This window comes from Capricornis sumatraensis, chromosome 2, assembly GCF_032405125.1.
Source record: "Capricornis sumatraensis isolate serow.1 chromosome 2, serow.2, whole genome shotgun sequence".
In the NCBI taxonomy this organism is placed as follows: domain Eukaryota; kingdom Metazoa; phylum Chordata; class Mammalia; order Artiodactyla; family Bovidae; genus Capricornis; species Capricornis sumatraensis.
The window spans coordinates 26,607,797-26,635,092 of NC_091070.1; the positions used below are offsets into that span (position 1 = coordinate 26,607,797).

Genomic DNA, 27,296 nt, shown 5'->3' on the forward strand with positions numbered 1-27,296 from the left:
AGAATATGAAAAAGAATACACACATATATTACTGAATCACTTTGCTATATACCAGAAATTAACACAACATTGTAACTCAAGTATACTTCAAAAAAATTTTTTATAAAAGATTTGAGCTGTTAAAACAAAACAAAACAAAAAATTCTTTGAAGAACTCCAAAGACTTTTTCCAAACTATTCCATTAGCTAAAGTTATTTTTAAGATGTAAAAAAATTTTGGAAGAGTGTAGGAAAGAGCAACATGATGACATAAAGGTAACATGTATATAATTTTATAACATAACTCCTAGTTTCCATAGAAAACTGATTACACATTATCCTGAGTCATATGAACCAACATCAGAGACTCGATCTCATTTAGCCTGGAACAGGGACCCAGTTGCCTTAGATTATCAAAAACTGTACCACAGGGGGATGACATGTGAAATGTGGCTGACTGCAGAACCCTTCTGAGGTCTTATTCCACAGCAAAACCTGACACCAATCAATCCCTAAGAAAACATACCTGAGCAGATGCTTGAGAAGCATTTGTAGTCTGTGTAGTTCATGATCAATTTTTTTGTTTAGGGACAACCACTGCTCTTCCAGTTTTGCAATCTGGCCCTCTAGTTCAGGACAGTTTACGGATGCAACCAGCTGTTTACCTTCATTCAGAGTCTGGTAAAGCCGGGCATGCTTCTCTTCCATGTTTCTTTTTATTTGCTAATAAAAATAAAGTCATAGATTGAATTACTTAAAATTAAATCAGCCAATCAACTCACAAATATCTCATGAAAAACCTACAGTTGAGGCTACTGAAGAAATAATAACACACAGTCAATATGGAAAACAGTTTGGAGGTTCCTCAGAAAACTCAAGATAGAATGATCCAGCAATTTCACTTCTGGGCATATCATCCCTGGACAAAACTATACTTCTGGGCATATCCCTGGACAAAACTATAATGGGGGGAAGATATGTTTCCCCCATGTTCATAGTAGCAATGTTCACAGTAGCCAAAACATGGAAGCAACCTAAATGTCCATCGACAGACAAATGGATAAAGAAGATGTGGTGCATGTATACAATGGGATATTACTCAGCCATAAAAAAGAGTGAAATAATGCCAACTGCAGCAACATGCCTGCAACTAAAGATAACCACACTAAGCGAAGGAAAGAGGAAGACAAATGCCATGTATCACTTATATGTGGAATATAAAATATAGCACAAACGAACCTATGTCCAAAACAGAAACAGACTCACAGACAGAAAGAATAGATCTGTGGTTGACAAGGGGGACAGAGTGGAAAGAGAAAGATGGATTGTGAGTGTGGGATTGGCAGATGCAAACTATCATATTTAGAATGTATAAAAAAGGATCCTAATGTATAGCACAGGGAACTATATTCAATATCCTGTGATATACCATAATGGAAAAATATGTATATATTAAAAAAGAATATATATGTGTACATAACACTTTGCTGTACAGCAGAGATTGGCACAACATTGTAAATCAACTGTACTTCAACAACAACAAAAAGAAACAATAATACTTTCCTAATCCTCAAGACTCTTGCAGTCTGCCTGAGCATAATTAACGGATTATTATCTTTCATTGACGAGAGTGTCTAGTACATTTCTCCTGCATGGACTTATACATACAGTAGGAAATGAAATTCACAGATTTTAGAACTGATCATTTAATTCTTTCACCTAGAAACTAAAATGGTGACAGTCTTCAGGGCACAGCGAGCTTGCACAGAGGGTTTGTGTGACCTAAGGATTACTCTGAAAATCAAGAAATTTTACATAGAAATCAGGATTTCCTGTGACTCTGGGAAAACAGGAAGATCTATTATAGCAAGCTCCTTTAGAAGAGGCTGTTCTCCTGGGTTCTCCTCCACTGCTCTCCCCACCAGCCCTCAAATATCCATCCACTCAGCTGCCCTTATTTCTGTTCTCTTGTCTGGGACCCTGGAAGCATTTTACCTTGTGGGCTAGGGGTTATTCTTTAGACCCAAATAGTAGGGGGAAAAGTTCATTGTGAGAAAGGACTCAAGAAGCAGGAAAAAAGAGGACTTCAGAAGAATAAATTAAAGCATTACACTGCTAATTCAATTTCATGAAAAGAAAAATAAAATTCTTCAAAACTGCAAATACAATGATCCCCTGAGGAGAACTCTCTAAAGGCAATTATCTCCCACAGTTGGGTTCAGCTTAATGACATATCCTGATAGTTACTTAAATTTAATCTTAAAAAATAAATTATGGTCAAACAGAACATTTGCCATTTTCCAATTAACTTAAGCCTTTAAAAAATTATTAAAAATTCTACCTCCAATCCCTTTCTACCACTCTAGTTGCAAATCCCTCTTCCTGCTTGAGTCTGCAGGCTAGAATAAACTGTTCAATGTTAGTTTAAAAAAATAAATGGTTCTAATTTTCTAAGCCTTCAGTGCAAGACGCTTCATCTTTAGAGCATCTCTGAGAAGTTTTAATTTCCTCATTTTGTCCCCAAGAGTCAGGCTGCACTAGTCACTTGGCCTATGAGGTGACAACCAGCATTGAACATGGCCTGTTCAACTCCAGAAGTCACACAACCGACCAACCCTATATTCCCAGCCCATAGATGTCCCCCAGTCAAGATATATCCAAACTTCCCCATGACACAGAAGACTGATAACAACCTTAGGACCACTGTCAGTGAGACGGGCTTCACTAGATAATCTGTCTTCTTTTAGTCTGGCAGATGTATCTGAAAGTCTTAGAACAATTATATCATTTTTTAAAATATTTCAAGCTTAACAGAAACACAGGTTACAGTTTAAGGCAAGGGTCCCTAACCTCCTGTATGTAAAGGCTGAGGATCTGAGGTGGAGCTGACGTAATAATAGAAATAAAGTGCACAATAAATATAATGCACTTCAATCATCTTGAAACCATCTCCTCACCCAGTCTGTGGAAAAACTGTCTTCCATGAAACTAGTCTTTGGTGCCAAAAATGTTGGGGATCACTGGTTTAAGGTATACAGCTACTCTTGGAGAAATAATCAGGCTTCTATCAGGTTGGCTAATGTGAACTGTTTCTTAATCCCATGAGGTTTAAAAGCTATATTTACCACTGCATTCTCTCAGCTGTTTAGATGGCACCTTCTGCACCCCTAGGCTAACAAAGAATTAAAGAGCAGCTTCTTGTCCCGGAAGACTCAGATTTATGTTTGAGTTTGGCTCAATATGTGAAGATGGCAAAGAGATCAACTGAAACTTTCAGGACACCTAGAGAGCATAACGACAGCATTCCAGCCTCTGGAAAATGCTCCTTGTAGGAGCCTAAGTGCCTCCAAGGAATGGTGGTACCCTGCCAAGTAATTCACGTTTTTATTTTTTATCCAGTCTGGTTAGGCAACAAACCTGCTTTTGAAGTTTTAAAGTGGATATTTGATAGCACACACACACAACTAACCACACAACCAGATTCTGACCACAAACATTCTAAAGTAAAAACTAAGCATTTCAAGTTCCTGTCAAAAATATTTAGAACCTGTTCTTATCTTGTAGGTCACATTCTCAATGCCACTCAAAAACCATGCTAAGGTTGTATCTTTTCTATGGCATTGAAATCTGAGACACAGACTTTGATCATAACAATACCAAACGTTACACAAGAAAAAATTTCAAGTCTGAAGTCTCTTTATAATGCTGGTGGCAGGTAACAGATTGTTGTTTTCCTCACAGGCTTTGTCCAATCAGGGCTTCACTTGTCATAAGACTAAAAATATGTTCAGAGGCCCATAGTTTGCAAAGTTCTTCTCATACTTTAGCTCATGTCCACACCTGCTGACATCCACCTCCAGAGACAGGTAGAACAAGCTTGATTACCTACATTCTATAGATAAAGACACTGAACCTTAGAGACAGAAAGCTGACAAAGTGCTAAATGAGAGAGAGTCAGGACTCAAACCAAGGTCCCAACCCCACGTCAGGCACATGGTTACGAAGAGACACCCACAAGCAAATCTGCAGTTCTCCCAAATATGTCTCCCTATGAGTTGTTTGAAGAACATTTCATTTCAATTCAAATCATTCACTTCAAAATCAAGTACTTTAGTCAAAACACAATAAAAACACAAAGTGCTTCAGACCATGACTTTGATGGTTTAAGTGGAAGCAAAATACCTGGTAATATGAAATCCTTTCCACTAATCTTTCCTCCGTCTCTTCTACCAAACTCACAGAGGGCAACGTAGACATAAGAATTTCCAGGTCCTTTTCAAGAGAGGCATAGTTTTCATCAAATTCTTCCCATTTCTAGAGAATTAAGAATACATGATTACCAGGGGGCTTAGTTCCAGAAAGGGATGAAATTAATCTCCCAAGCAAAAATGAACTCTGAGACCGTAAAAAATTAAAGCACAGATTCCAGGGGTTTCTGAGATATAACCACCCTAATGAGAGCTCACAGTCTGGTGGGAAACAATTCCACTTTCACTGCAGTGTGGAAAAGGTTTTAAAAAATCCAGGTGGTACTAGGGTTTTATGTTTGTCTCGTCAGATCGAGTAGGGAATAATAGGATTGAGTTAAAATGATACTCTCAGCGTACGCCTCTGTGGAGATCTCAGAGGACTTTTATTACTGGGAAAGGAAGGTGCTAACCTTTAAAGTTTTTCAACAGAAGCTCATGTTAGGTTGTTCCTTACGCTCCCTGCACCAACTCCCAGCCCATTGAACATGACCCAACCCATTACACTAGCATGTCGCTCAAAGGAGTGGTTTGAGAGGCTGTGAGCTTACACTTCAGCAGGGGAGCACTACTGCCTTCGCCAGAGTCTGCCTGGTCCCAGCACTCTGATTCCAGAGAAGCCCACCTCTGGGGCCTTAACCCTCAACAGAGTTTATGAGACAAAATACTACGTGCTGGAAAACGAACCACCTCACTAATTTTCCTACTGAGTGAAACAGTGGGTCACCTGAAAGTTAGGGACACTCACTGGACTCATGGAGTCTTTTTCTTTTTTTTTTAACTTAACTCATAATTTATTTGGCTGTGCTGCATGGCATGTAGGATCTTAGTTTCCTGACTAAGGATCGAGCCTGTGCCCCCTACCTTGGAAGCCCAGAGTCTTAACCACTGGACCATGAGGGAAGTCACTCATGGAATCTTTTTCTTTTTATAAACACCATGAACTATTACTATAAATACCACCTTGACATACTATTAGAAAATTAATTTTATTAGCATAAAATAATTTCATATCTTATAACATTAAAAAGTTGAGTATTTCTTTATTTTATGTAATAAATATCCACTGTGTTTAAGAAGTTAAAGGTGGAAAAAACCTTAAAACTGAGAAAGAGCTTTATGTAACTTTTTAACTTTATGTAACTTTTTAGTTTTCTTTTTTAAAAAATTAATTAATTAGTTATTTTTTGGAGGCTAATTACTTTACAATATTGTATTGGTTTTGCCATGCATTGACATGGATCTCCCACAGGTGTATACATGTTCCCCATCCTGAACCCTCCCCCTACCTCCCTCCTCATCCCATCCCTCTGGGTTATCCCAATGCACTAGCCCCAAGCATCCTGTATCATGCATTAAACCTGGACTGGTGATTCGTTTCACATATGATATTTTACATGTTTCAATGCCATTCTCCCAGATCATCCCACCATTGCCCTCTCCCACAGGGTCCAAAAGACTGTTCTTTACATCTGTGTTTCTTTTGCTGTCTCGCATACAGGGTTACCGTTACCATCTTTCTAAATTCCATATATATGCGTTAGTATACTGTATTGGTGTTTTCCTTTCTGGCTTACTTCACTCTGTATAATAGGCTCCAGTTTCATCCACCTCATTAGAACTGATTCAAATGCATTCTTTTTAATGGCTGAGTAATACTCCATTGTGTATATGTACCACAGCTTTCTTATCCATTCGTCTGCTGATGGACATCTAGGTTGCTTCCATGTCCTGGCTATTATAAACAGTGCTGCGATGAACACTGGGGTACATGTCTCTTTCAGTTCTGGTTTCCTTGGTGTGTATGCCCAGCAGTGGGATTGCTGGGTCATCTGGCATGTCTATTTCCAGTTTTTTAAGGAATCTCCACACTGCTCTCCATAGTGGCTGTACTAGTTTGCATTCCCACCAACAGTGTAAGAGGGTTCCCTTTTCTCCACACCCTCTCCAGAATTTATTGCTTGTAGATTTTTGGATAGCAGCCATTCTGACTGGCATGAGATGGTACCTCATTGTGGTTTTGATTTGCATTTCTCTGATGATGAGTGATGTTGAGCATCTTTTCATGTGTTTGTTAGCCATCTGTATGTCTTCTTTGGAGAAATGTCTGTTTAGTTCTTTGGCCCATTTTTTGATTGGGTCATTCACTTTTCTGGAATTGAGTTGCAGGAGTTGCGTGTATATTTTTGAGTTAGTTGTTTGTCAGTTGCTTAGTTTGCTCTTATTTTCTCCCATTCTGAAGGCTGTCTTTTCACCTTGTTTATAGTTTCCTTTGTTGTGCAAAAGCTTTTAATTTTAATTAGGTCCCATTTGTTTATTTTTACTTTTATTTCCAATATTCTGGGACATGGGTCATAGAAGATCCTGCTGTGATTTATGTTGGAGAGTGTTTTACCTATGTCTTCCTCTAGGAGTTTTATAGTTTCTGGCCTTATGTTTAGACCTTTAATCCATTTTGAGTTTATTTTTGTGTATGGTGTTGTAAAGTGTTCTAGTTTCATTTTTTTTAAAAGTCGTTGGCCAGTTTTCCCAGCACTACTTGTTAAAGAGATTGTCTTTAATCCATTGTATATTCTTGCCTCCTTTGTCGAAGACAAGGTGTCCATAGGTGCATGTATTTATCTCTGGGCTTTCTATTTTGTCCCATTGATCTATATTTCTGTCTTTGTGTCAGTACCATACTGTCTTGATGACTGTGGCTTTGTAATAGAGCCTGAAGTCACGCAGGTTAATTCCTCCAGTTCCATTCTTCTTTCTTAAGATTGCTTTGGCTATTCGAGGTTTTTTGTATTTCCATACAAATTGTGAAATTATTTGATCTAGTTCTGTGAAAAATACTGTTGGTAGCTTGATAGGGATTGCATTGAATCTATAGATTGCTTTCGGTAGCATACTCATCTTCACTATATTGATTCTTCCAATTCATGAACATGGTATATTTCTCCATCTATTTGTGTCCTCTTTGATTTGTTTCACCAGTGTTTTATAGTTTTCTATGTATAGGTCTTTAGTTTCTTTAGGTAGATATATTCCTAAGTATTTTATTCTTTTCGTTGCAATGGTGAATGGAACTGTTTCCTTAATTTCTCTTTCTGTTTTCTCATTGTTAGTGTAAAGGAATGCAAGGGATTTCTGTGTATTGATTTTATATCCTGCAACTTTACTATATTCACTAATTAGCCCTAGTAATTTTCTGGTGGAATCTTTAGGGTTTTCTATGTAGAGGATCATGTTGTCTGCAAACAGTCAGAGTTTTACTTCTTCTTTTCCAATCTGGATTCCTTTTATTTCTTTTTCTGCTCTGATTGCTGTGGCCAAAACTTCCAAAAGTATGTTGAATAGTAGTGTTGAGAGTGGGCACCCTTGTCTTGTTCCTGACTTTAGGGGAAATGTTTTCAATTTTTCACCATTGAGGATAATGTTTGCTGTGGGTTTTTCATATATAGCTTTTATTATGTTGAGGTATGTTCCTTCTATTCTTGCTTTCTGGAGGGTTTTTATCATAATGGATGTTGATATCTGTCAAAGGCTTTCTCTGCATCTATTGAGATAATCATATGGTTTTTATTTTTCAATTTGTTAATGTGGTGTATTACATTGATTGATTTGCAGATATTGAAGAATCCTTGCATCCCTGGGATAAAGCCCACTTGGTCATGATGTATGATCATTTTAATATGTTGTTGGATTTTGTTTGCTAGAATTTTGTTAGGGATTTTTGCATCTATGTTCATCAGTGATATTGGTCTGTAGTTTTCTTTTTTTGTGTGGAATCTTTGTCAGGTTTTGGTATTAGGGTGATGGTCGCCTCATAGAATGAGTTTGGAAGTTTACCTTCCTCTGCAATTTTCTGGAAGAGTTTGAGTAGGATAGGTGTTAGCTCTTCTCGAAATTTTTGGTAGAATTCAGCTGTGAAGCCATCTGGTCCTGGGCTTTTGTTTGCTGGAAGATTTCTGATTACAGTTTCAATTTCCGTGCTTGTGATGGGTCTCTTAAGATTTTCCATTTCTTCCTGGTTCAGTTTTGGAAAGTTGTACTTTTCTAAGAATTTGTCCATTTCATCCACGTTGTCCATTTTATTGGCATAGAGTTGCTGATAGTAGTCTCTTATGATCCTTTGTATTTCTGTGTTGTCTGCTGTGAACTCTCCATTTTCATTTGTAATTTTGTTGATTTGATTTTTCTCCCTTTGTTTGTTGATGAGTCTGGCTAATGGTTTGTCAATTTTATTTAACTTCTCAAAGAACCAGCTTTTGGCTTTGTTGATTTTTGCTATGGCCTCTTTTGTTTCTTTTGCATTTATTTCTGCCCTTTTAAGATTTCTTTCCTTCTACTAACCCTGGGATTCTTCATTTCTTCCTTTTCTAGTTGCTTTAGGGGTAGAGTTAGGTTATTTATTTGACTTTTTTCTTATTTCTTGAGGTGAGCCTGTATTGCTATGAACCTGCTCCTTAGCACTGCTTTTACAGTGTCCCATAGGTTTTGGGTTGTTGTGTTTTCATTTTCATTCATTTCTATATATACTTTGATTTCTTTTGTGATTTCTTCTGTGATTTGTTGGTTATTCAGCAGCGTGTTGTTCAGCCTCCATATGTTGGAATTTTTAATAGTTTTTCTCCAGTAATTGACATCTAATCTTACTGCATTGTGGTCAGAAAAGATGCTTGGAATGATTTCAATTTTTTTGAATTTACCAAGGCTAGATTTATGGCCCAGGATGTGAGCTATCCTGGAGAAGGTTCCGTGAGCACTTGAGAAAAAGGTGAAATTCATTGTTTTGGAGTGAAATGTCCTATAGATATCAAGTCAGTCTAACTGGTGTATTGTATCATTTAAAGTTTGTGTTCTCGTTAATTTTCTGTTTAGTTGATCTCTCCACAGGTGTGCGTGGGTTATTAAAGTCTCCCACTATTATTGTGTTATTAATTTCCCCTTTCATGCTTGTTAGCATTTGTCTTACATATTGCGGTGCTCCTATGTTGGGTGCATATATATTTATAATTGTTATATCTTCTTCTTGGATTGATCCTTTGATCATTATGTAGTATCCTTCTTTGTCTCTTTTCACAGCCTTTGTTTTAAAGTCCACTTTATCTGATATGAGTATTGCTACTCCTGCTTTCTTTTGGTCTCTGTTTGCATGGAATATCTTTTTCCAGCCCTTCACTTTCAGTCTGTATGTGTCCCTTGTTTTGAGGTGGGTCTCTTGTAGACAACATATATAGGGGTCTTGTTTTTGTATCCATTCAGCCAGTCTTTGTCTTTTGGTTGGGGCATTCAATCCATTTACATTTAAGGTAATTATTGATAAGTATGATCCTGTTGCCATTTACTTTATTGTTTTGGGTTCAAGTTTATACACCCTTTCTGTGTTTCCTGTCTAGATAAGATTCTTTAGCATTTGTTGGAGAGCTGGTTTGGTGGTGCTGAATTCTCTCAGCTTTTGCTTGTCTGTAAAGCTTTTGATTTCTCCTTCATATTTGAATGAGATCCTTGCTGGGTACAGTAATCTGGACTGTAGGTTATTTTCTTTCATCACTTTAAGTATGTCTTACCATTCCCTTCTGGACTGAAGAGTTTCTATTGAAAGATCAGCTGTTATCCTTATAGGAATCCCCTCGTGTGTTATTTGTTGTTTTTCCGTTGTTGCTTTTAAGATTTGTTCTTTGTGTTTGATCTTTGTTAATTTGATTAATATGTGTCTTGGGGTGTTTCACCTTGGGTTTATCCTGTTTGAGACTCTCTGGGTTTCTTGGACTTGGGTGACTATTTCCTTCCCCATTTTAGGGAAGTTTTTAACTATTATCTCCTCAAGTATTTTCTCATGGCCTTTCTTTTTGTCTTCTTCTTCTGGGACTCCTATGATTCGAATGTTGGGGTGTTTAACATTGTCCCAGAGGTCTCTGAGGTTGTCCTCATTTCTTTTAATTCTTTTTTCCTCTTTGTTTCATTTATTTCTACCATTCTATTTTCTACCTCACTAATCCTATCTTCTGCCTCTGTTATTCTACTGTTGGTTCCCTCCAGAGTGTTTTTTATCTCATTTATTGCATTATTCATTATACACTGACTCTTTTTTATTTCTTCGAGGTCCTTGTTAAACATTTCTTGCATCTTCTCGATCTTTGTCTCCAGGCTATTCATCTGTGATTCCATTTTGTTTTCAAGATTTTGGATCATTTTCACTATCATTATTCAGAATTCTTTATCAGGTAGATTCTCTATCTCCTCCTCTTTGGTTTGTGGGCATTTATCCTGTTCCTTTACCTGCTGGGTATTTCTCTGCTTTTTCATCTTGTTTATATTGCTGTGTTTGGGGTGGCCTTTCCATATTCTGGCAGTTTGTGGTTCCTCTTTTTGTCGAGTTTCCTCACTGTGGGTGGGGTTGGACGTGTGGCTTGTCAAGGTTTCCTGGTTAGGGAAGCTTGCATCGGTGTTCTGGTGGGTGGAGCTGGATTTCTTCTCTCTGGAGTGCACTCAAGTGTCCAATAATGAGTTTTGAGATGTCAATAGGTTTGGTGTGACTTTGGGCAGCCTGTATATTGAAGCTCAGGGCTATGTTCCTGTGCTGCTGGAGAATTTGCACGGTATGTCTTTCTTTGGAGCTTGTTGGCCCTTGGGTGGTGCTTGGTTTCAGTGTAGGTATGGAGGCATTTGATGAGCTCCTATTGATTAATGTTCCCTGGAGTCAGGAGTTCTTTGGTGTTCTCAGGATTTGGACTTAAGTCTCCTGCCTCTGGTTTTCATATTCTTACAGGAGCCTCAAGACTTCTCCATCTGCTTTCGAAGACAATGGGCTGCCTTTTTGGGTGCCTGATGTCCTCTGCCAGCATTCAGAAGTTGTTTTGTGGAATTTTCTCAGCGTTCAAATGTTCTTTCAATGAAGTTGTGGAGGAGAAAGTGGTCTCCCCATCCTATTCCTCCACCATCTTAGGACCGCCTCCCTTAACTTTTTTCTTTGAATCAGGACAGAACTGGCATAAATATACTTCAGCAACAGAACATCTGGGCTTGTCCTCTTCAGGATGCACAGTTTCAGAACCACTGATGTTTCATGAATGATCTCATTCAAGATCTCAAAGTGCTTCCCATTTTGTTTATTTGTACACAGCCCTTGAAGGCAGAAAGACGCTGTGCCATCCCTAATTGATGTATAGGAAATCTCAGCTAATATTTCACTGGGGGAGCAGCAGTAGGAGCTGGAACAGGATACATGTTCCTCATTGCTGGTTCTCACTTAACTACTGTTTAATGATAACCAGATACTTGCTTTCGAACCTAGAGGTGGTGGTTGAAAATCCAGAATTCCTGGCTTAAGTACAAAATGTATGAAAGCCACATACCTGCAGTAAACTCTGTAGCTTTATTCCATATTGATGTGACTTTTCTTCTAGCAATTTAACTTCTTTGACTTGTTCTGCCCCAAATGTTTCTTTCTTTTGCATTAAACAAGGAAGCATTTTGTTGGAGTATATTTGGATCAAGAGCATGTCAGCAACAAGCTTCTGGAAAAAAAGCTGTGAAATGAGATGTTGACATTTATTTATTTTTACACTGTGAAAAGCCTTAAAATTCAAGTTTTTTCAACATGTTATACTGTCATATTTACTTTCTACTCTGAAATTCCAGGACAGCCATGTAGAGTCCAAATCATGAGAAAACAAACCAAAAATTGCCTATGTATCCATGTCATCAAGTACTAATGGAATTTTAACAAATCACAATGAAAAATTACCCCTGGTAATATTTTCCCCAAAACTATCAATATTAAAGGGCCAATATTATTAATTAGGCAATTAAAATTTCCAGTGAGATCTTCCTATATCAGAAATTCCAAGTTTTAAGAAACTTTTTTTTAAAATTTTTACCAAAATGTAGATGCTGATTTGGCTGATTGGTTTCAAGACAATAAATTGGATGAATAGACATGTGAGCCCAAGAGATTCACATCCCATATTCAATAGCCAGGGGTTTCTAAACTTTTGTTCTAACTTCTACTCAATACAATGGTTAAATAAAGGAAATTTCTTGATGGGGGTCTATTGGGATTCTGGTTGGTCAAAGCTCCTAGAATAGCACTTTAAGACCTTTAAAGAGAAAGGCTTTCCTTCACATGGCTCACCATTTATAGCCAGCTGCCCCCTCTAATTATTTTGAGGGGCCTCTTATTAGGTGAATCCCTTTTCTTATTCCCTGAAAGGGATACATAAAAGGGTCTACCATAAGCTTTGAGACATTCTATATATCAGTTAATATATTTTCTCCTCTTCCCCTCCATTCTTTATACAATATTTACCTTTGGATTTTTATTAAAGTCTACTTATCCAAAACGACTTCAGCTTGTTGAAGGCAGGAACTGTACCCTACACATTTATTATCAGCACTTAAATTACTACATATCTCTTGTTGGTTATCATGAAGTTTTGTTTAATGAAATGAATGGAAAACAAAAGGATTTACTGTAGCATTATACTACATATACATTTGTAATTTCTTTCTTTCTTTCGATTTCAGTTCTCAGTAAGGCCTTTCCTAACCTCCTGAATTCAACTCCCTCTATTAAATGCTCTTAAAGTATGTATCCCAATTTCAATTTTAAATTTGTTTGAATCGCTCCTTGACACAAATGTCTTCTCAATCAACTAAAAGCTCCATAAATGTTAAGAATTTGTCTATTTTCACCCACAATTATATTCTAGAGTTTAGCAGAGTTCTTGGTACATGGTGTAATACATGTTTATTTAAAGAATAAAGGAATGATGTATATTTCACCAAGGAAGGACATGTATGCTCTCTGTTCACATTCAGAATAACTTACAGTCTATGAAAAGGTGTTCTGACCCATGTGTCTTACCTTGTGATTTTGTATTTGAGCCTGTAGGGCAACTTTACTTTTGGTTTGTTGTAAGTGGTCCTGAGCAAGCTTTTCCTTTCCGATATGCACCAGTTCCACCATGCCTTGCAACAGAGCATCTTGCTGACTCTCAGTGATGAAAGGGCAGCTGAGTTCTGTGTACCTGGCTCTCAGGAGTCCCCACGTACTGTCAAGAACATCCTGAAAAGAAAGAACAGGTGTGCACAAACATTTCCACCCAACCATGAAAATAACCCAAATAAAGAACATATTTAAATTTCCATGGAGAGCTTCCCAGGTGGCTTTGTGGTAAAGATTCCACCTGCCAATGCTGGAGATGCAGAAGATGTGGGGCCTGGGTCAGGAAGATCCCCTGGAGAAGGGAATGGCAACCCACTCATATTCTTGCCTGGGAAATCCCTTGGACAGAAGAGACTGGTGGGCCACAGTCCATGGGGTCACAAAGAGTTGGACAAGACTAAATGAGCACACAGTGCATAAATTTCCTTGCTAGAAGAAAAATGCCTAACTTTTTATAATCATAGTAATTTATGGATTGAATATTTTCTGTTCAGACATACCTCTAATTTGTAAACCTCCTGGAGTAGAACATAAGGTAAATGAAGCCTCTCTCCTTCATCTCTTAGTTTTGCCACTCGGCTCTCAGAGTTCTGCAGCTCCACTGTATATGCATCCATTTTCTAAAGAGAGAGACAACACACACACAAAAGCTGTTTAATAAGTCAGGAGTATACATAGTCACTTAAAAAGAATTAAACGATATAGAAAAGAACTAAGGGAAAAATGACAGTGCCACTTCTCCTCCATCCTCTCTAGTTCTCCCCAAAGATCCACAGTTGATGGTCTATTTCTAATGTATTCAAAGCATGTACTGAGAAGAGGTATACATTCATATCCTGAAACGCACTGGATTGCACATGTCATTGGATTCTACAGTTTGTACCTTACTTATCAGCTCCTCAGCATTTAGTCACAGCAGTACAAACTAATCTACAGCCTTTTAAACAGACACAGTAAGGCTGCTCACTGCTTTAGTAACAGTCAGTTCAAAATGGACTTTTGGGCTATTTAGGGTCTTTTAATTCAAGCAGTGCTGCCAGGTCTCTCCTCAAATATTCATATACATATTTATCTTTATGCACTTGTCTTATTTCTTTAGGATAAGTACAAACCCAGAACGTACAACCGTGGCCTGAACACACTAGGTCAACTGACACTTGCTGTATAAGTGAATGGAGCTGCTGGATGAAGAGCGTTTAGATTTACAATTCTGATATGTAGCCAAATGATCTCTAGATGTTGGGAGTAGTCAGCACCCCTCCCAAGAGGATGAGGGTCTCATTTCTCAACAACCTTCCCAACACTGCACAGACTTGTGTTTTAGGGAGTGATTCACAAGCACAGGAAACTTATGGTGCTTGTGCAGACTTATGGAGTCTTTTATGCAGGAGACTCTGGTTCAAGGTTAAGTCAGTTTGAATGATTTTCACTTGATTACCTGAAGTTGTTCATCAATAGTCTGGCCACTAATTTCATTCAAAGATTGTTGCAAAGATGTCTTATTCTTAACAAGTTGATCATATAATCGTTTTATTTCATTCTGTATAAAAAGATAAATGGAGAAAAGTGAGAATCTCATTTAGAGCTTTGGAACCTTTTAAAAAATTTAGCTGTCCTTTAATTTCTGAGCTATCAGAAATTTCAAACATATGTCAAAATAGGGGAAGCCCTGCATTATCATCATCCATCAGCCTTAGCAATTACTGATGACTTGTAGCTGGTCGTCACTCTTCTGCCCCATCCCCTGAGCTTTCTTGACTGCACCTGACTTCCCTTCCCTCAGATTATTTGAAGCAAGTCCAAGATATCATATTATTTTATTAGTATATATTTCAGTATGTATCTCTACATGACAAAGATTCCTCCCTTTAAAAATATCACAATAATAATTCCTTAGCATTATTAACTACCCAGGGAAGGTTCACATTTCCCTAATTGCCTATATTTTCTCCTTTTGGTTTGCTTGAATTGGGATCTAAATGAGGTCCAATAGGTGCAGTGGATTCATGTGTCTTAAATCCCTCATAATCTGCTGGCCCCCTGCCCATCTCTCCTTTTTGTTTCTGAGATCTTTTTGTGTGTGGGGGGAGGGGGGCAATGGTAGAAAAAAAATGGGCTACCTATCCTCTACTGCCTGTATATGGCTGACTGCACTCCCTTCGCACCACTTACCATTTTCTTCCCTTGTGTCTATATGACTTGGATTCTAGAGACTTGATCAGATTCAGGTTTGATTTTACAGTGAAGACTCCTTCCTAAGTAGTGGTGTGTTTCATTTCCTTTTCATTAGACAATTTCTAGCAGCTTCCTAACTAGTTCAGCTGCCTCAAGTCTCTGTTCGAATCCTCATTAGACAATTGCCAGCTGGATCTACCAGAAACATACACGGACTGTAATACCTTTGTTCAAAAACTTTAATAGCTCCTCCTTACCTGGGAATCCTCCCAGGTGACACTTTTAGTGGTTGAACGTCATACAGGAAAGAAGCATTACTTTAGCTCAACCTAACAAATTCATACCTGAGATTCTGGAAAGGACCTCGCTTTCAAATGGTCTCCAGCCATGAGCAGCTGAACTAACTTAAAGACCTTCATAGAAAGAGTCTCACTGCTTTCCTTAGCAATTCCCATTCGTGAATGCCTCTGGGTAGAGGAACGAATGAAGATCGGAGGTCCGTTCTGTCACCTAACACTACGCCAAAGCAGCCCAGTGCCCAGACTCGTACCTGATAACTGCGGGTATAGTCGAGGCCAGCTTTCAGAGCCTTGCTTCTAGAGGCAGCTCTGGCCTGGGTGTGCTCCAGGTAGACTTGGAGGTTATCAAAACAGTCAAGGAACTGGCTGGCATTCTTGCCAGGCTGAGTCATGGCTTTTGAAAGATCATTCTTCTTGTCACTCATAGCTAAGTAAAGTTTTTTCAACTCAAGAGCCAGTGTCTGCAAAGTGGAGAGGAAGAAAGACACCGTGAACAAGTTCTGACCTTAAGAGAGGTTTCAGTTCTGGCTAACCAGTGGGCTGCCTGCAGTGACAGCCAACACACATGCTTGATGGATGCTCCCTACCTCGTAGTGCACCTGCTGGGTACCAACATCCCCTCTGAAGAGCCCAGGTGTCTGCAGCATCTCCTCCACACTGCCCAGGCACTGGACGAGGGTCTGAAACAGTTCGAATAATTTCTTATCCAGATTCGTGTACGTTTCTTCTGACATGTTTTCCTGAATCAAGAGAAGAAAAGGAAAAACAGAAATCACTAAGATTCTTTGCCTTCCTAAGCATATTTTCCCTGGTTTCCATTATAGTTTACCATTCATGTTATGTTTTTTAAAAATAATTAGTCATTTCAAATACTTTGTGAACTAGGTAGCGGAATAAATAAATAAAATTAAGATGTTAATTCTGAGAGAAACAAGTTAAAGAAACTCAGTGTTAGGTATTGAGTTGACTACTGAATAGAATTAAAAGGTCAATCAAAAGATGGACTTCTTTAGTGGGGCCATCCAGCTGGAAGTGTGAAAGTGAAAGTGTTCAACTCTTTGTGACCCATGGACTGTAGCCCACCAGGCTCCTCTCTTCATGGAATTCTCCAGGCAAGAACACTGGAGCGGGTTGCCATTTCCATCTCCAGGGGATCTTCCTGACCCAGGGATCGAACCTGGGTCTCCTGCACTGCAGGCAGATTCTTTACTGTCAGAGCCACCAGGGAAGTGTGGTTCCAGATAAATCGTACTACCTCTCTTCCCACTGTTCTCTGTCTCCCATATTTCAATGTAGGAGAAAGTGGGTTAATGACACCAAGGACGGCCTGAAGAAAGAAGTCAAGAAACTTGAAGGGGTTCATTAGAAAGAGGAACAGTATCTTAAAGACAAGGATGGTACAGCATGGTGACTGTAAGTAAATTAGGAGCCTTGCCAAACCTATTAATCACCCAGTGTGGGCTGTTTCCTACTGTTTTCTTTGATGGATACCTAAGCTATCCGGCACACCATCTCAGTGTTAAGCCTACTCAAGGTTGGAAACCCTGCTGCTACTCCCTCCCTCCACCTCTCCTCAGCCTTGCAATCCCAGAGCCCCACTGCAGACAGTATTAATAGATCATGATCCTTGTTCCTGCCAATACTAGACTCAGGTTTAGACGCCTCTGTACGTGAATTCTATATAGCCTCTACCAAATTTACCAGAGTCGGTAACAGAGATAAATTCTATTTGCAATTCTAGGACTCCTTCAGTTGTACATCCTATTATTTGTTCATTAAGGAAAATTATGGGCTTCCCAGCTGGGTCAGTGGTAAAGAATTTGCCCGCCAATGCTGGAGATGCAGGAGACGCAGGTTCGATCTCTAGGTCGGGAAGATTCCCTGGAGGAGGAAATCGCAACCCACTCCAGTATTCTTGTCTGAGAAATCCCATGAATAGAGGAGCCTGATGGGCTATAGTCCATGAGCAAAAGAGTTCGACATAACCTAGTGACTGTGCACACTCCTTGGATGCTGGCTCTGAGGGTAAGTTGAAGAATCCACCGAAGAAGATTATGACCAATTTACAGCATCACATTTCCCCTTATTTTTGTTATTGCAATGAGGAATATATATAATAGGCAGCTGCTACCTGTGCCTGAAGATTATTTGCTTCTTGACGCAGGTCTTCAAGCTGGGTGGTGTAAGTTTTCAGTTCTTCGGTTGTTGGGTATCTAAAGTTATACACAGTCACACTGGGTAGAACACTCATATTTGTGGTAACCTACATTTGAAAAAGGGAAATACTATTATGAAAAGTTTGAGATGCTATTAATGTAAAACATCAAAAATGCCTTAACATGCTATCTTCTGAATTTATCTTCTTGGTAAGTATTTTTGTCTATCTTGTCATTTAAAAGGAAAAAGTGATTTAATTAAAATTTAAATATTTTGGACAGCTTTGAAAAGTCATGACAGGGTTTACTTAGACACTTGAGGGTCCATTTAGATTTTTAAAAAAAGGGGAAAGAAACGATAATTTGAAAAATAGGGTAAAACCACTAATCTTTCAATCTGTGGCCATGCTACTGGACTTCCACGGTTAGCTCTTTCTTTCCCTGTTTACTGGCATACTCCTGGCACACAGCCAACTCTTAAATAGTATACAGTAACCTCCAGGGGCAGATCTGCATCTTGATTTGTTATTGAAAAGCCAAATTAGTGCTGAAAATGAGCTGCGACTTCAGAAGGGGGAATGACTCAGAGTTAATTTCTTTGCTAAATTGGAAAACTAACATATAAAGGAACAGGATGGGGTGGTAGATGGACTCTGCTGGGGTGGGAGGGTGGAGAAAGAGGGATGGTATTCTATTCTGGAAAAAGAACCACATACATGTTATAGCGTGTATGACAAGGGGAAACCAAGACTAAAGTCCTCCCAATGAATTCAATTCAACTTTAGTTGGTCAAATAAGGTTCTTCACAGAATAGAAGAGAACTGAAAAAGTTCCCACCACACTGGGGAATTGGGAAACCACTGGTAACCATTGCCTGGGTAGTCTGAGTGCAAAACGGAAGGCACAAGCTTGACTGCTGGCAGCAACGGTGCTATTCTGTTCATGGGCTCCCTGTTTAGACAGACACGCATCAGTAGCTGGCACAGTAAGACGAACATCATAATGGCAAAGATCAGGTATGCTAAGGTGTGTTGGTGAGAATACCTATAGACGGTGCCATCGGCATAGGGACGAGCACACTGCAGATTTCAAATAATCTCTTTATGAATGAGTGACACTCATATAGCACTATATCATTTTCAAGGGTTTTCTTTAAAATATATATTATTCATTCCTTTATTCATTCAATATATAGTAACCAAGGTTTTATGATGCTCCAGTTTCTGCTCCAGGCACTCACATGTGAACCAGGCAGACACAATCTTTCTTCTCATGCTGTCTAATGGGGAATACAGACAAACAAGCGGGTGTATAGTTTAGTAACAGCTATGAGCGAGGAAGCCCAAGGTGCTACAGAAGCAAAAAGGGAAGTGCAGATTTCCAGAAAGATGAAAGGAGGATAGCCAAGTATGCAAATCTATCTGGCATCTTTGCTTTCTAAAAATAAATAAAACCCTTTCTGGAAATAATGCAGAACACACATGTGTGTTTAATGAATGCTTGTTGGCTTTTCAAAGGTAAACACATTTACACTGTGTGTACATACATACTGACCTGGGGCTGTACAAGCTGAGAGAGAGGGAGCCTTATTTTTGATGAGAGTTCATGGTGTAAATATTGCCACTTATCTCCACTTTGGCCCTGGGTTGACAAGATCAAGTCTGGAGCATCATTTTTGGGGCTAGATGTCTTACTGCTTTTAAAGGAAAACAAAAGGTAAAAAGAATAATCAATGTAAAAAAATTATATTATATCCAGACAGTGTTTTATAAGTAATATTAAAAGAAACATTCTTAATTCTCCCAACTACAAAACTACTGAATGTCCAATTCTTTAAAAATATTTTACCTTGCAGATGATGTCTGAGTTGTATCTTTATCATGCTGGCAATACTGGGGCCATGTTTTGTTAGCATTAAATTCTATGAACTTGATTAAATCTTTCTGTTCCATTGGTTTTAACTCCAAAACCTATAATTGAATAAGATTCAAATGGTCCAATCAATCAAGGTTTTCATTTAGTACACAAGGGTTTCTTCTGTTGAGAACATCAGATTTGAAACCACTTCCTAAATCATTATTTACTATCTCTTGTTCTTGTTAATATTTATTTTTCAAAACTTATTCAAAATATTTAGACAACAACCAAGCATTTTTTAACATAATACTACACACAAGGAAAATCACCCCAAAAATACAAACACATTTTGAAATAGGGAAAGAAGTGCTGCAGTTGCAGAGGTATATACTTGCTCGGTTTAAGATGCATGTTAACAAAGCAGCCAAGTTCAAGTGTCCCCAATGGTAGCAGATGAAAAGCAAAGTAATACTGCAGCAAATGCTCAAAACTCAGACCTGCTGTACACACAGGAACACCTACACATCACACTTTCTATTCAGTCATGTAAGAAAACACTCCAGTGGCCTTTCAGTATTTCTTATAGCTCAACGGGAAATTCCATATAGAAAACTTTATTCTTGTCCTTATATCTATTGGGGGCTGAAAATACCTGTTGCTGCTGGAAATCTTTTTGTCTACTGAATTGTGGCCTTTCAGTAACAACAGATTCAAATTCAGAAAGGTTATCTGGTTGGAGAACTTTCTGACGCTCTGAAGATTTCTTTAGTGTGGTAGAATGCTGCAAAACATTTTATGATGGCAGACTATTTAAAATGGTGATCCATTTCAATTCTAATAATGTGACTACACAATGGAAAAGTTTTATATGAAGTAAATGACTGTATTTTATTAATTATAATAATTACATACTATAATTTAATGTACTTATTTCATAACAACTTCAAAAACCACTATATTTAATAAGTGGTCATTTTATTATTTCCTCAGTTAAATCCATCCAATGAATTACTAAAAGCCAGAAAATCTATTGCCCTTTTTTCTTGAGAACAAAGTGAAATAAATATCAAAAACAGACATAGTATTAAGCTTATGAACTCAAATTTCCCCTATGTCTGAAACATAAGTAGATTTTTTAAGAGAGAAAACATATTAGGATAAAAGGGGTTCCATACAGCCTGTATATCTGCAGCCAATCTTATTTCTGTAAATAGAAGTCCTTTAAGTAGAAACCACCATCTCATTAAGAATGGCTGTGAATTTTACATAGTAAGATTCTACTCATAGGATGCACATTTGCACTTATATACACAGAATGCTTTTAAAAGTCATAAGAATACTTTAACTATATGATACTTCGATCAGTATATACAAATATTTGTAAATGGAAACCAAAAGTACCTGTGAAACAGGTTTTTGTGTTTCTGATGTTAAATTTTAAGCATGTCTATAAAGGCTTCATTTTTCTAGTCAACCATGATTACACAGTTCCTTTCAAATACGAAGTTCCTTTAAAATTTATGATGAAAAGTTGCATAGATCTCATTATCAGCAAGAACCAACCCAGTCAAACCAACCCTAATCAAAGCAACACGATCACTAACAACAACCTAGATGAGAAAACTACACAGCAAAATGAAACCAATGACAAAAGCCAGGGAGCCCATCCCTTAAAGTTTTAAGAGGCACAATTCTTTTTCACTTACTGTAATTCCTCTGTAGTTGTTTCCTTCCCTGCACCCAGAGTCCCTTCCTGATAGATATGCCTGTATTTACATATACATACACGTCCACACATAGTCGTATTTTACCTGGTCCTCACTGTATTTCTCCTGAAGCATCATTTGGACTTTTTCCAAATTGCATTTCACAGTTTTCAGTTTCAAGGAAAGTGCTTCAGCCTCCTGTTGAGTGGCTCCACTGTCTCCCAGGCCCTGATCTTTGCAGTTCTCTAACAGAGAGGCCACCTTGTGCTCAATCTCTGTTAGCATAGCCTAGGAAATAAAATCATTTCATTAATCATAGTTTTGGTCTCAAACAAGCGTTACACTCCAAAATAAGTTAGATTCACTGTCTCTACACCTAAGTGTATATAAGAAGTTCCAGAAACACAGGTTGATAGGGACTTTGTGGGGGGAGAAAAAAAACAACTTCCACGTAATTCCTATGTGTTTTAGTAGGGGTTCAGCCAAACCAACTCCAAATTGGGTGTGAATAAATAAACTAAATTGGTTGTATCACAATCTAAAACAAGTGATGCTATATTCCCCTTAGAAAACAGAGCTGAACATATCCAGTACAGCATAGTGGTTAGGACCACAGATACTAGAACTAGAACTTCATAGCTGGGAAAATCTGGGCACTTTACGTTGCATGGGTGTACCTCTAGTTATCTGTAAGATGGGGATAATAACAGAACTTACCTCTGGGGTCACATTGGGAAGCTAGAGTTAAATCCATATACTCTGGCCAGTGCTTGATACGTAGTCTGTGCCTACTATTATTGCTTCCCACCTTATTCCTAAACTTTTTCTGTTGCAATCCAAGTGTTGAGTAGTAATTTTAAAAAATACTTCCACAGAACCCTTGGAAAATTCTTTCCTTTGCTCTTTTCTTGTCTTTCTCAAGCCAAATAAGCTCCCCAAATATCAGAAGATGATTACAGGAAGACATAACTTGGAACCTAAAACACTTAGTCATTGATACCACTGGTCAACTTAACACCAGTGTCTAAAAATAAATCAGGAGGATGAAGTAAGTTTCCCAGTAAGTCATCATCATTGTTTTCCTCCTCAAGCGATCAAGTTTGCTCTCTCCTTGAGCTATGGAGCCGCAAAAGTCATGCCAGCTGGCTGGGCACACGAATGTAGCAGCAGCAGAATGTAGAATCAGACACATTCTAACACTGGGATTGCTTGTGTTAAAGTCATGTGTGCTAAGAACAAGTTTAATTCTTTGAGAGAAACTTAAACCCTTAAAACAAATTTTCAATAACATAGTTATAATTTCTCATCCAAGGAAACTACTTATATCCTTGCATAAGACTTTTTTAAGCTTAAACAATGTGTACTTATAGATTTTAAAGTGGCTGAAAACAAAGTATACTATAATTTTGTGCTTTTTGTCCACTTAGCTATTTATGTATACATTTTCATGGGTCTACATATATATGTTTCATGATATCTATTTTAATTGCTGCATATTAGTACTCTATGATTCTCTTCATCTCCTTATTGTTAAGCCTTTAAACTGTTTCCGGTGCTTCATTTTTTGTAATCAATGCAGACATAAATATTATTCTCCTTTTAGGGTTACTTTCAGAATATAAATTTAAAGTAATGAGATTAATAGGTGAAAGAAGATGGACATTTTATCTGCTAACAGCTGACTTCCCCAAATGCTGAACCAATCAGGCAGACATTAGTGGATCTATTTCTTCAGAGTTTTCCCGGATGATATAATTTTTTTCAAGATAATGTAGGACGAAAACAACAGCTGTTTTGACTCATGCATCTTTAATAATCAAGGCTGCACATTTCTTCTCAATATTAAGTTACGGAATATAATTTTTTCTTGACTGATCCGTTTGTTCCTGTCCTTGGATATTTCCCCTCTGGCAACTTAATGTTTTTACAGAGCACTGTAAGGCTTTTTATGTTTCAGTGTTAAAGTCTATATGCCACGGTGTTATATAGATGAGCCAGAGTTGGCCCGTGTATATGGATCTATATGTTGTTTATTTCTTCACAGCAGAAATATTAGTTCATATTTCACCAGTGCCAGACTCAAAACTGGACCCCCCACATCTAGTCATGGTTAAGACAAACTCTGGAGCTCTAAAGACTCCAGCCTCTGCTTCCTTCAGATTCTCTGACATTATCTCGACACACAGCCCCTCTGGTTTCTCTAACCCCTAGGAGTTCCCTTGTCTCCGCCCCTTCTGGGTGGTGGCTCCACCTCCACTCCTTGCCAAAGCCTCTAGAAGGTCTGGCAGGAGACTTCTCAGTCCCTCCAGACCCCACCTAAACGCTGCCCAAGTAATGCTCACTGCGCGCGACTGCCACCTTGTGGTCTTATCTTTTCCTGAGCAGCCCCCACATTTTTAAATTCACAAGAGGTCCAAGGACCAGATACCGGTAATGATCAAGGACTTGACTATGGGGTCTACCCAGTCAGCAGGACCATCAGTTGGCTGACGGCACCTGAAAGGCCCTAAGTGCCCGGGTCTGAACATCTGGAATACCGAAGGTTCAGCTTAGAGGAAGACTGCTCTGCGCCACTTACACTGTCTTCTCCAGACTCTCCTGCACGTCTTTCCAGTCAGGCCACATGGTAGTGCCTGTATCTGAGTGAATCCAACCCTCAGGAGCTGACTTTTGGGTTGAGAGGTGCTGAGTTGCCCGAGGAAGGAGGTCAGCTTGCCTGGCTGGGTCCTACTAGGCGGACTCCGGAGGTAGTAAGAGTGTGGGTCTGAATGGGAAGGGGAGGAGTGTCGGCCTCGGGCCAAGGTGGGTCGTATGCCCAGCCCCACATAGTGGGTGGAGCTCCCTGTGGATGGGCCAGTGGTTTGAGGCACTCTGAGAGGAAGTCCCTGTCCCTGGACACCACTGCGAATGAGCCAATCAGGTGGAGATGTCAGGCCAAGGTGGGTGTTAGTGCCTTTGAGGGAGGTGCCTTGGCTGAGCTCTTGAGGACACTCAGTTCTGCTCCAGCAATGTCAGTCTCGCCCCTCCCTGGAGGGATCCAGAGATCCCAACCTTTGGGCTGTGCCAGCAAAGCTTCCTCTAAATGACTCCAGGCAAGGAAGTTTACATTCCTGCCCCTCCCCAGCCAAGGGTGCCTGTGTTCAGTCATGTCTGACTCTCTGTGACACTCTATCCTGTAGTCAACCAGGCTCCTCCGTCCATGGAATTTTCCAGGCAAGAACACTGGAGTGGGTTGCCATTTCCGCCTCCAGAGGATTTTCTGACCCAGGGATCGAACCCACGACTCCCGCATCTCTGGCAATGGCAGGCGGGTTCTTTACTGCTAGCGCCACCAAGCCAGCAAGAGTAGGAGCATTCATAGTAAAATGGCAGCAAAGCCCTTTTCTGCTGTTTCTGTAACTCTGCAAATCAGGATACTCAGTTTCATTTCTGATGAATGGAAATTTTAAAAACTGAATATTATGAATAAAACTAGTATTTGCTGAGCATTTTATATATACTTTATACTCCAGACACTGATTTAGATATTTTATCTCGTTTAATCCTGACAAAGTCTTAGGAGATGACCTATTTGAGGAAAAGGAAGTGAGAGGTAACTCCCTCCAGTTCACAGTTAATGTGACCAGATCTATACTCTAGATTCTAAGATCTTCTCCACTACTGCCTCCCCAAATACTCTGCTTATGTAAATTATTTCAAAGAATTATCCTGAGAACAAAAAGTTGAGGCCAAAATAAACATAGGGGTCGGAGCAACAGGAAGAATCAGACTGTTGCTTTCAGAGAAATTCATCTACTCCTGACTGGTAAAGAGACAGGCCATGAACTCAGACCCAGCAGTCTTACCTGGCACCCTGCCAACTGCTGTTCCACCACCTGTTGCATGTCCGCGTCTAATGTTTCTGGCTCAAATGCCACGTTGGCTTGGTGCAGCCACAGCTCCAGCTCAGCCACCTGATTCTTGCAGACATGGAGGACTTGCGCAGGCTCGGGCCTCACTTTCTCCACCGTGGCCTCAAAAGCTCCTTGCTTGTCCGAAAGGCCAGTAGCTGCAGCCTTGATGGGAGGTGTGGCACCCTATGAGAAATCCAAGATAATCCAGCAGTGAAAAACTAGGAGTCCAAAATATTCAGATTCGGACTTGTAAAGACCTGTAAACTTATAGCATTTCCCCTAGTTAAAAAGAAAAACAAAAAAATAAGGGCAGAAGAAGTAAAAACAAAAAGAAACGAAGAAGGCACCTTCACAGGCATAGCAACAATCACGTGACCTGGCGCCCCAGGTTTCCAAGCACCCAATCTCCACGAACACAGGCGCAGAGTTCCTGGGCAGGGAGGACGCAAACAGGCTGGCGGTTCATTAAACGGTGGGTCCCAGGAGACAGGTGAGTGTGCGCGAGAGGGTGTGCATGTGGGTGTGTGTGTCTGAAACACTGCAGCGAATTGGCCAGTGTTTAAAGTTGCGTGACACATGATTAAGCAATGCTTACATTGCTATGCCCTCTGTTCAAACATAAAAAAAAAGATCTTTACACACTGGCAGGGACACAAGGAAAATATATTAATACCTCACACTTTTAACTTAACATCTTAAGTGGTTAAGATGATAAAATATTTTAGCTTTCCCTCCCCCCTGCTATCACTTATCTTTCTCCATTAAAAATAGCTTGAGTCAAGTGATAAGCTTCATTAGGGTAATCTGGAAACTTTTCTTGTATTCTTCACTCTCTAAAGTTACTTTTAGCTTCTAGATACTAAAATATTACCGTGTTAAGGAATGGATGCTTACGGTATAGTATAAAGAAAGCAGGATGTGTGTGAGATGGGTTTTTTTTATATTCAAACAACTAGGTTGTTTATGAATTCCATAGAAAAATTTCTCCCAGGTACCAAGTAAAAGTATTCTGGTAATTATATGATAGATACTTCCAATTTGGAGGCAAAAGATGAACTGATACAGATATTTGCTTCCCACATCTTTTTCCAAAATACTGAAACAGCATTATTGACCTTTCTAGAGGAATTTTTTTAGGAATAAGGATTTGTGTTTTGCTCTACCAAATTAGTGATATCTATTCACGGCTTCCCAAGTGGCTCAGTGGTAAAGAATCCACCTGTCAATGTGGACAGAGGATACTGGCGAGCTACAGTCCATGGGGTCGCGAAAGAGTCGGACATGACTGAGCGACTAAACAACAACATAAACACTTTATTCATTCTGATTATGAGGAAATGACAATGTTTTGTATAGAAGGCTTTGCTAACTACATCTCAGCATCTAACAAGGCATAATTTTGGCCAACTAAGAAATGAGAGTTGCTCACAAATATATACCCTATCTCAACTCAAGTACCTATTTCCTAGTATTTATGGAATTTTGTTTAAACACAGAACTTTCGGTACAATAGAAGCAGACAAAATTGGTAAGCGGTAACAAAAATGTGCAGGATATGAAAATACCACTCGTTTTCACACACCCTCTGATGAGGATTGTAAGAGCTGGTTCAACAGAAGGGTCCTCTGAATTGTGCTCATTCCCCTTGACCATCTCTTTACCTCACAGATGCCTGCCTTTTCTGCCAAAACGCTACTTCTCCTCTGCTTTAATCAGAGTTTTCTTTAAGAATCACCTTCCTAAGCAAGTCTTCCCAGACCCGTGTTTTCCCTCTAGCTCATATGCAGGCGGATCCATATTTAGATTCACCCATTTCAATTTTCTTTTTTAATTCTGATCTTTAAAAAAGCAACTCATATGTGAGTTTACTGTCAGACATCAATTTCTAGTCATCTAATTGCTTCCTAGTTTTCAGATTTTTCAGATATTGTTATATCTCAGTGGCAACAACTCTGCAATCCTCCTTTTTGTCACCTGAGATAAAAATCTGTTAACAGTGATTGATTGATTAATTAATCTGTAATAAGAGATTTACCATCTGCCTTCCCT

At 39.1% G+C, this 27,296-nt stretch overlaps 1 protein-coding gene across 1 annotated transcript in view; it reads right to left on the reverse strand.

The window, feature by feature from the left end:
- Positions 1 to 27,296, reverse strand: part of SYNE2 (spectrin repeat containing nuclear envelope protein 2) — a 271,450-nt gene that overhangs the window by 75,984 nt on the left and 168,170 nt on the right. The window contains exons 65-78 of the mRNA XM_068963775.1: positions 25,200 to 25,430; positions 21,460 to 21,642; positions 20,301 to 20,429; positions 19,640 to 19,761; positions 19,346 to 19,487; positions 17,767 to 17,898; positions 16,223 to 16,375; positions 15,887 to 16,096; positions 14,600 to 14,701; positions 13,662 to 13,781; positions 13,081 to 13,281; positions 11,570 to 11,743; positions 4,162 to 4,293; positions 506 to 702 (exon numbers count right to left, since the gene is read on the reverse strand). Of these exons, the coding sequence (XP_068819876.1) occupies positions 506 to 702; positions 4,162 to 4,293; positions 11,570 to 11,743; positions 13,081 to 13,281; positions 13,662 to 13,781; positions 14,600 to 14,701; positions 15,887 to 16,096; positions 16,223 to 16,375; positions 17,767 to 17,898; positions 19,346 to 19,487; positions 19,640 to 19,761; positions 20,301 to 20,429; positions 21,460 to 21,642; positions 25,200 to 25,430 (2,228 nt within the window). The remainder of the gene's footprint in view (positions 1 to 505; positions 703 to 4,161; positions 4,294 to 11,569; positions 11,744 to 13,080; positions 13,282 to 13,661; positions 13,782 to 14,599; positions 14,702 to 15,886; positions 16,097 to 16,222; positions 16,376 to 17,766; positions 17,899 to 19,345; positions 19,488 to 19,639; positions 19,762 to 20,300; positions 20,430 to 21,459; positions 21,643 to 25,199; positions 25,431 to 27,296) is intronic.